Source organism: Berghia stephanieae, chromosome 12 (assembly GCF_034508935.2).
Source record: "Berghia stephanieae isolate SIO BIC M18660-M18661 chromosome 12, UCSD_Bste_1.3, whole genome shotgun sequence".
In the NCBI taxonomy this organism is placed as follows: domain Eukaryota; kingdom Metazoa; phylum Mollusca; class Gastropoda; order Nudibranchia; family Aeolidiidae; genus Berghia; species Berghia stephanieae.
In genome coordinates this window covers 20,007,861-20,018,095 of record NC_088371.1, presented here as the reverse complement: position 1 = coordinate 20,018,095, position 10,235 = coordinate 20,007,861, and the positions used below count along the sequence as shown (strand labels likewise).

The following is a 10,235-nucleotide window of genomic DNA, read 5'->3' as shown; positions in this document are numbered from 1 at the left end:
GTTTCCTTATTTCAAATGAAGTAAAGCTCCAAAACCTTATGGTAGTGATTGTAGTAATGGTGGTAGTGAGGATGTGGTGTTGGTTGTAGTAGTAGTAGTAGTAGTAGTAGTAGTAGTAGTAGTACTAGTAGTAGTAGTAGTAGTAGTAGTAGTAGTAGTAGTAGTAGTAGTAACAGTAGTGATGATGACGATATGATAATGGCTGTTGTAGTAGTTGTGGTAGTGATGATGATGTGGTGGTGGTGGTGGTGGTGGTTGTGGTTGTAGTAGTGGCAGTGGTTGTAGTAGTAGTGATGATGTGGTGTGGGTAGTTGTAGTAGTAGTGGTAATGATAATGATGTAGTGGTGGTGGTTGAAGTAGTCGTGGTAGTGAAGATGTGGTGGTGGTGGTGGTTGTAGTGTGTGTGTGTGTGTGTGTTTGAGAGAGGGAGTGCTCAAAGTGCATGTAGTGATAAGTAGAGAAACAGGACATTAAAAATTAACGAGGCTAAAGTTTGAGGTCAAAGTAATTGTGATGAGCTATTATTGGCGAAGGCGAACATGAAAATTAATCCAAAGAGCGTAATTATTGATTTGCGTGGGTGGGTGTGTATGTGTGTGTTTTTGTGAAAGAAAAAAAAAAAAAAAAAGAGAGAGAGAGAGAGAGAGAGAGAGAGAGAGAGAGAGAGAGAGAGAGAGAGAGAGAGAGAGAGAGAGAGAGAGAGAGAGAGAGAGAGAGAGAGAGAGAGAGAGAGAGAGAGAGAGAGAGAGAGAGAGAGAGAGAGGAGAGAGAGAGAGAGAGAGAGAGAGATTTGAGCTAAATTTGTTTGAAGGTTTTTTTCAGCGCTTGCAACACTGGTTGCAGTAGTATTGGTGGTTTGTAGGGGTGGCATTGTGGTGGTGTAATAGTATGGCAGGTGGTGATATGTATGTGGTGGAATTGATGATGTTGTGGTTGTAGTTGTGGTAGGAATGGATGTGTTGTGTTGTATGTGGTGGTAGGGATGGTGATGTGTTAGTTTTGTAAGTTGTGGTGGTAGGATGGTGATGTGTGTGGTTGTTAGTAGTAGTAGTGTAGGTATGATAGATGATGATGTAGTAGTAGTAGTAGTAGTAGTAGTTAGTAGTAGTAGTAGTAGTAGTAGTAGTAGTAGTAGTAGTAGTAGTAGTAGTAGTAGTAGTAGTAGTAGTAGTAGTAGTAGTAGTAGTAGTAGTAGTAGTAGTAGTAGTAGTAGTAGTAGTAGTAGTAGTAGTAGTAGTAGTAGTAGTATAGTAGTAGTAGTAGTAGTAGTAGTAGTAGTAGTAGTAGTAGTAGTAGTAGTAGTAGTAGTAGTAGTAGTAGTAGTAGTAGTAGTAGTAGTATAGTAGTAGTAGTTAGTAGTAGTAGTAGTAGTAGTAGTAGTAGTAGTAGTAGTAGTAGTAGTAGTAGTAGTAGTAGTAGTAGTAGTAGTAGTAGTAGTAGTAGTAGTAGTAGTAGTAGTAGTAGTAGTAGTAGTAGTAGTAGTAGTAGTAGTAGTAGTAGTAGTATAGTAGTAGTAGTAGTAGAAGTAGTAGTAGTAGTAGTAGTAGTAGTAGTAGTAGTAGTAGTATGTAGTAGTAGTAGTAGTAGTAGTAGTAGTAGTATCGGATGGTGATGTGATCGTGGTTGTTGTAGCAGTGGTGTGGAGATGGTGATGTGATGGTGGTTGTAGTAGTTATAGTAGGGATGGTGATGAGGTTGTAGTCGTGGTGGTAGTGACGATGAAGTGGTTGTTGTAATGGTGGTAGTACTAATGGTGATGATAATGATAATGATGATGATGAGGAGGAGGAGGAGGAGGGGAGGAAAAGGAATTTTCAAGTTTTCTCCTAAAATGAATTTCAATGAGTTTTCTAGGAGCTTCTCTCAGCAGTATCAAAATCAAGTTGTCAAGAAGTCCTTGAATTGTAGGAGGCCGCGGGAACCCTGATAGTAGTGGTAGTGATGATGATGTGGTGGTAATGGTAGTGATGATGTGGTGGTAATGGTAGTGATAATGATGGTTGTAGTAGTAGTAGTGATGATGATGTGGTGGTAATGGTAGTGATAATGATGGTTGTAGTAGTAGTGATGATGTGGTGGTATGGCAGTGATGATGATGGTTGTAGTAGTAGTGATGATGATGTGGTGGTAATGGTAGTGATAATGATGGTTGTAGTAGTAGTGATGATGATGTGGTGGTGGTGGTTATAGTAGTAGTGGTAATGAAAATGATGTGGTGGTGGTTGTGGTTGAATTAGAAGCAGTGGTGATGCTGGTGGTTGTAGTAGTAGTGGTAGTGATGATGTTTGTTTTATGTTTTTAAGGGTTTTACGGCGCTTGCAACACATTAAGGTCATATCAGCGCCAGTAAAAAGGAAGAAAATGGGATAGTAAAAAGTTCTAGAATTACAATTAAAGCACCCAAGAAAAGGTGAAGACAAAGGGGAATTGGTTCAAATAGGGAACAGATGTAGACTCCAAGAGCACACTATCAAAGTACTTAGTCTGAGATCACCTAAAAGTCTCATCCAGACACAGGCACAGGTCCCCACTAAGAGGAATACACTCAAATGTTTACAAATAAAATATATATAATACATAATACAGTGCATAACAGAGAGATGATTTACAAGGAAAAAAAATATCATCTCCCAAAACTAACTATACATTTGACTGTTTCCCTCCCAGCCAGGGTATCCGGCCAGGGCCAGGACAAAACCAAGTAATCTCATTCAAAGACAAAGACAGAAAGCATGTTGGAAAACAGACATAGGGGGATAGAAGACAAAGTATAGACCTCCCTGCCCACTGTAGTGATGATGATGCGGTGGTGGTGGTTGTAGTAGTAGTGGTAATGAAGATGATGTGGTGGTGGTGGTTGTATTAGTAGTGGTATTGATGATGTGGTGATGGTGGTTGTAGTAGTAGTGACTGGAAAGGGGGGGGGGGGGGGGGTATCCTTGGAACAATTTAACCTCATCGGAATTTGATGGAAGTTACCCGTAACCCAGAATTTTTTGCTTCAGTCCGAATTTTTTTCAGGTGAAACCGGAGTTTTGGTATCACTGTATGACACTTGCCACTAGACCTGTAGGCCCCAGGTTTAATTCCTGCTCTGCGCAAAGTTAAGACCTTGGAAAAGACTCTATACTCACATTCTCTCGTGTTACTCAGGTGTAAAATGAGTACCTGCCTATAACAGGGTTGTCTCTATCCCACCAAAAGACTGTAACAATGCCTTACAGGTCTGATGTCTCATCATATATGTTACTTGTTGCTGTTGGATAGGGAACCCTTGTAAAGTACTTTGAAAAAATAAAAAATAATAATAATTTAAAATGAGCTTTTATATAGCGCAATATCCACTAACGTGCTCAAAGCGCTTTACAAGGGGTCCCTGGTCAACAGCAACATTTAACACGTAGGACGGAATATGACGCCTGTTAGGCGATATTACAATTTTTTCCGACTGAGACATCGCTGTCAACGGCCAGGTACTCACTTTACACCTGAGTACGGTGAGAGAATGTGAGTAAAGAGTCTTCTCCAAGGACTCAACTATGCGCCGAGCGAGGCTCGTACCCAGGACCTTCCGATCCAAAATCGAGTGTCATACCACAAGACCACATAGCCGCACAATTATGTAAGCTTTTTGCATGTAAATTTCTTTTGCGATTTCTAAGAGAACTATTAGAAGCCTGCCTTTCTTTAAAACAAAAAAATTTTTAATGAAAAAATAGCCAGCCTTTCTGTAAAAGCTAAAAATGTGTATTATCTAAAAATCTGCTAAAATAGCATCTTTAGCTTTTGCTTCATTAGTAATAGTTATCAAGATTGATTTATTAGATTTAAAAATGTAGTTATATAGGAATTGGGTGGTCTCATCCCAATGAATCGAATATCAAAATTAATCCCTCTAAACTGCAAATTTTAATCAAGGTAAATTTTTTTTTTTAATTCCATCAACCACCGTCAGATCAACCATTTCAAGAATGCTGCCAAGCAAAGCTTCCTGTTTCTCATCAGAAAAACAAAGACTCTAACCTCTTTGTTTTGAACAGCACTGATTTTGTTTTCATATTTGGTGGTGAGCGATATTCCTACATTGTTCAACAAGTGTTCATAGTTTTTTTTTTATTGAGACATGGCCTTATTCCCAAGTCTTTTATTGACACTAAGCCTGATGGCATTATAATGTGACATTTTCTGGCATTGTCCAAAATGAAATAGATTTGTAATATTTATTTTAATTCTCTTCTTACCGCCCATTTTAAAGATTTTTCCGGGAATTTAAAACCCAACCGGGAGTCCCAGTAGTTCAGTTGGTAGAGCACTTGCTTTACACACAAAGGGACCAAGATCGATCCAGAGTGCAGTTGAGATTTATTTTTCTGACCCCCCTGTCCACCCAGCAGTGAATGGGTAGCTGAGTCTATTTGACTTGGCAGAAAGTAATTTGAAATAGACTAGTCTCCTATCCAAACGATAGCAAGCAATTGCTATTGTCTGTTTCACGCTATAGAAACCGGGATAACTCCGGCTTCATGGACCTAATAGCTCTGAACGACTACTTACTTAAAAACCAACCAACACAAACAAACAAAATTTTTCACGGAAATACAAAAGTAGTAAGTCTATGCTATAACATAATTTATTCCGCAAAACGAGCTACACAACACAGTGTTAAAATTTTTATAACTATAACAAAAAATGTTTAAAATTTTAATAATTTGTGATGTACAAAACAAATAAGAATGAGAAAAATGTTGGTTGTTTCGTACCAAATATGACAATTTTCCTATAGTTGGTAAGGAGAAGAAAGTTAAGGAAAATCTGGGACTGATGAAGAAAAAATTATTTTTTTAAAATATCAACTACAAACCTGGTCATATGATTGGTAGGCAAGCCCCTCACAACACATGACTGAAAGGTTGGGGAGTTGACACATTTCACATGGGGGGTCAAGGATGTCCAAGGGTCACGACTTTCGAGGGCCAAGAGGTAGTCGGCAAAGGATGTGTGATGGGAGATGGGTAGAGGGACACTGGCATTCAAAGCGGTCACCTAGGATTAATGGGCATTTATTTTTTAAAAAGAGCTTTTATATAACAATATCCACTAAATGTGCTCAAAGCGCTTTACAAGGGGTCTCTGGCCAACAGCAACACAGACAACGCTGTTAACGGTCAGGTGCACATTTTACACCTGAGTACGGTGAGAGAATGTGAGTAAAGAGCATTTTCCAAAGACTCGAACCCAGGACCCATTATTATTATCATTTTTATTTATTATTATTATTATTATTATTATTATTATTATTATTATTATTATTATTATTATTATTATTATTATTAAATTATTATTATTATTATTATTATTATTATTATTATTATTATTATTATTATTATTATTATTATTATTATTATTATTAATATTATTACTATTATTATTATTATTATTATTATTATTATTATTATTATTATTATTATTATTATTAGTATTATTATTATTATTATTATTATTATTATCATTATTATTGAATTTTAAAAGAGACATGACATGAAATTGAAGGAAACTCGTTCTCACAGCAATAGTTTAACAGTCATTCTTTAAAGAAATATTACATCAATTATCTATTTCAATTATGATTTTAAAAAACGTTATAACCAAATATATTATCCAGAACTGAAATGGAGTCAAGATTTTTATCTTTATATAAAAAAATAAAAATTTAATTCAAAAATTAATTGCATGAAAAACTACTACTTCACTTAAACTGACCTTTCTTCCAAAGCAACCGAAAGCAGATGCGATATCACATATCTTGAAAGGATTTTCCACCTTTCTGTATGGCATTGTAAACGTGTCCAAAGCTGTGGCAAGGATAGCGCTGGTGTGGTAGTCTAGACTCGCCTGGAATGGAATGGAAACAAGATGTTTTAGCGTGTGGATGAATCCATGATTATTAATAAATGAATTCTCAATTTGTTTTCTTTTTTTTTTTCTTTGCAAAAAAAAATTCTAACAACTCACTATAGATAGTATGCGCTTGGCTAAGAAGGTCATAACATTGCCATCCGGAAGTATAACGGACCAACACACAAAACTGTGTGTAACCTTGAACATTTATAGTTTGGCTGATACAGTTTAGTGAGAATCACTCACAAACGCAGATGGCAAAATACAATAACAAAGGCTTGAGTGACGTCATCTTCGTTCTATCTATATCATGCAGGGTTGCCAATTCAGGAGGCAAAAATTTACTGAACTTTTATTTCGAACACATTGACCAACCCCTTCCTGATTGCAGAACTTCACTAAAAAGACATTAAAGACATTATGTCCTTACTATTTTTATTCTTTTTTCGTTTAGCAGGTGATTGGACAACATACTGAGGGCTTATAACGTACGGAATTCTGTAAATATACGGAAAATTGGCAACCTTGTATATGTAATTCAGAAAAGTGAGTGGAAGAGGCACTTATGTTGATAACAACAAGAAATGAAGTGAGAAGGAAAGTGCCAGAAGACAATAGAGAATAAAAATGTTCGTGGCAGCGATGGGGGTTCAAACCCGCAGCCTTACTCGTACGACAACTCCGCCTGGCCGGGGAGAGCGTGACTCTACCGTATAGCTCATACAAAAAGACTGCACAATAATCACAATCAAAATTTAAAAATTATACTTACCAATGTGAATGAAACAACGTTTATAAAAGAGAGAATATGTAAACGGACATATTGGAAAGATGTCATACTAGGTTTTTAAAAATGCCAGTAATTTAGCACCCATGCAAAATTAATATGCATACTTATGTTTATTTTTTGTCCTCAGATCATCCTATCTTCTTTTAGCCTATTTTTTTTCTCCTTTGGATAGGGATAAAATAATAGCAATATTTTTACAAAATTGTTAAGGGTCATGGATAACCATTGTTGAAAAAAAAAAGCCAAGAAGCTTTTCTTATAAAGACCGGGAGGGCGGATTAAGTCTTTCCTCTTCAAATGGATTACACATTTTTCAAATTTTCACGGTCAAGAAGCTTTCAATATTACTTTTTTTAAAATCATAATAATCTGACCTCCACAGAGATAACAAGAGAGAGATAGAGAGAGAGAGAGAGAGAGAGAGAGAGAGAGAGAGAGAGAGAGAGAGAGAGATGAGAGATAGACAGGAGAGAGATAGAGGGAAAACAGAGAGAAGAGAGATAGAGGGAGAAACAGAGAGAGAGAAGGAGAGAGAGAGAGAGAGAGAGAGAGAGAGAGAGAGAGAGAGAAGGAGAGAGATAGAGATAGATGGAGAGAGAGAGGAGAGAGTGAGAGAGGGAGAGAGAGAGATATGAGAGAGAGAGAGAGAGAGAGAGGAGAGAGAAAGAGAGAGAGAGGGAGAAACAGAGATAGATAGAGGGAGAGAGAGAGGGAGAAACAGAGATAGAGAGAGAGAGAGAGAGAGAGAGAGAGAGAGAGAGAGAGAGAGAGAGAGAGAGAGAAAGAGGAGAAAGAGAGAGAGAGAGAGAGAGAGAGTGAGAGAGAGAGAGAGAAAAGGAGAGAGGGAGAGAGAGAGATTATTCAATCATTACTTGATAGTGTAGATATGGGAATGTGACTGGAGGCCCAATGCTCCGCCACAGAGTTGATGCCATGGAGAGAGGTAGATGAAGTGAGTTGTATCGAGTGCAAGCCTGTAGACCGAGGGCACTATTGATGATTCGACAAGACCTCTCTCTAGGGGTCTAGACGGATACATTTTAAAAAAAATAATTCAATAAAGGTGTTAATAATCAAAATGGATTCAATCAATAGATGACAATAAATAATCAGTAATCATTCATCATCATCATTGCCTTTTTCACCCTGGGTCAGGGTATAGGCCACAGACAAACAGTTTCCATCCTTCTCTATCCTGAGCCAACTTTTTTATCTCATTCCAGGTCTTACCACTTCTCTGTATATCAGCTTCTTTAATTCTTCTCCATGTTCCTCGTGGCCTTCCCCTTGATCTTCTGCCCTGAGGGTTCCAGTCCAATACTTTCTTTGTTATAGTTGAGTCATTCTTTCTAAGCGTGTGTCCAATCCACCTCCATCGTCTTCTTCCTATATCCTCTCCTACTGGTTTCTGCTGTGTTCTTTTCCATACTTCTTCATTTTTTATTCTATCCATCCATTTTATTCTGAGTAGCTTACGCATGCACCTGTTTACAAAAATCTGTACCCTCCTTATACATGCCTGTGATGCGTTCCAAGTTTCACATCCATACAGTAGGACAGACTTCACGTTTGAGTTGAAAAGTCTTAGCTTTAGTTGAAGGGAGATATCTTTAGTTCTCCAAACTCTGTTCAAAGATGTGAATGCAGCCTGTGCCTTTCCTATTCGTGCTTTCACCTCTGCTTCCGTGCCTCCATCCTTGTCAATTATACTTCCGAGATAGCAGAAAGTGTCTATATCTTCGAGTTCCTGATCTTTTACTTTGATCTGCTCCCTTTGACGCGTACCTATCCTCAAGACCTTTGACTTTACAGGGTGTATTCTTAGACCAATTGATTCCGAGAGGCTGTTTATAATTGTGGTTTTTGCTTGCATCTGATCCTGGGTGTGGGACAAAAGAGCCAGATCATCTGCAAAATCCAGATCATCCAACTGTGTCCAGGGGGTCCACTGTATCCCATTTCTTCTCCCTTTGGAGGTTTCCTTCATTAGCCAATCAATGGCAAGGATGAACAGGAATGGAGAGAGCAAGCATCCCTGCTTGACACCAGTCTTAATTTCAAAGCTGTCAGTCAGCTGATCTTCATGTACAACCCTGCAACTTGATCCTTCATACATTTCCTTAATGAGGTTTACTATCTTTTCCGGGAGTCCATAATGTGCCAGAATTTTCCACAATGTTGCTCTGTCAATACTGTCGAAAGCCTTCTCGTAATCCAGAAAGTTGACAATAAGAGGAGAGTTCCATTCTATAGACTGTTCCACTATGACTCGCAGAGAGGCAATCTGGTCGGTGGTTGAACGGTTTTTCCGAAAACCTGCCTGTTCGTCCCGCAGTTTAGCATCTGTTGCATTCTTAATTCTCTCTAAAATAATACGGTTGAAAACCTTTCCTGGGATAGAAAGAAGAGTGATGCCTCGATAATTATTACAATTACTGAGGTCCCCTTTCTTTGGAAGCTTGATAAGATGTCCTTCCTTCCAATCCTTTGGGAATATCCCGTCATTCCAGATTCTCTCAAATAGTGGGTGCAGGGCCTCAGCATTTCTTTCCGCATCAACTTTTAGAGCCTCCGGTGGAATCTGGTCTGGTCCAGCAGCTTTCCCCCTTTTCATCTTGTTAATGGCACCCACAATCTCTGCTATCGATGGTGGATCACAGCTAATTGGTAGCTCATTCCTTGCAGGCAAAATTTCTGGCTGGTTGTCTGGTGGTGGTCTGTTCAGAAGGCAGTTGAAATGTTCCCTCCATCGTTCAGATTGAGCCTCTTTTCCAAAAATAGTTTTCCCATCTTTGTTTTTGACTGGTACCTCTGGTTTCCCATATTTTCCAGCAAGTGTCTTGGTAGTTTGATAAAGGATCCTCATGTGTCCTCCAGTCGCTGCTGCTTCTGCTTTCTCTGCAAGTCTGTTCATGAATGCTTCCTTGTCTTTCTTCACAGATCTTTTGACTTCCTTAGCTATGGCTCGATACTGCTCTTGTGCATCCAGTCTTGAAGCCCTTGTTCGGCTTGCATTCACTTGTTCCTTCCTTGTTCTCCTCTTTTCAATAAGGTCCAAGGTGGTTGGACTTATCCATTCTTTATGTTCCGATTTCTTTACCCCCAATACCTCGTGGCAAGTTGTTATGTAAACTTCCTTGATCTTTGCCCAATGTGACTCTACATCTATGTCCTCCTCGAGCTCAGTAAGAGGTTGGAATCTATTACTCAATTGTAGTTTGAATTCCTCATTCTTTTCCCATCAAGTGCATTCACCTCGAATTTTCTTCTTGTATGTGATCTGGCCCCGTGTTTTCTGAGTCGGAGCTTAAGCTTTGCCAATAGCAGGTGGTGGTCTGATCCAACATCTGCCCCTCTCCGCACTGTCACATCTTCCAATGAACGTCTGAATCTACGAGAGATACAAAAATGATCAATCTGATTCTCTGTCACACCATCTGGTGAGACCCAAGTTGCTTTGTGGATCCTTTATGGGGGAACACTGATCCTCCAATCACCAAACTGTTGAATGCACAGAAATTTGCAAATCTCTCACCATTATCATTC

At 38.6% G+C, this 10,235-nt stretch overlaps 2 protein-coding genes across 2 annotated transcripts in view; one reads left to right on the top strand and one right to left on the bottom strand.

The window, feature by feature from the left end:
- Window positions 1–10,235, top strand: part of LOC144957521 (protein misato homolog 1-like) — a 158,717-nt gene that overhangs the window by 145,520 nt on the left and 2,962 nt on the right. The window lies entirely within an intron of this gene.
- LOC144958202 (protein misato homolog 1-like) lies at window positions 3,671–10,233 on the bottom strand. Its single transcript, XM_078890010.1, has 5 exons — window positions 10,225–10,233; window positions 7,562–7,714; window positions 5,762–5,893; window positions 4,863–5,044; window positions 3,671–3,686 (listed from the first exon to the last, which is right to left on the bottom strand). The coding sequence occupies exons 1-5, from the start codon at window positions 10,231–10,233 to the stop codon at window positions 3,671–3,673; spliced, it is 492 nt and encodes a 163-aa protein (XP_078746136.1).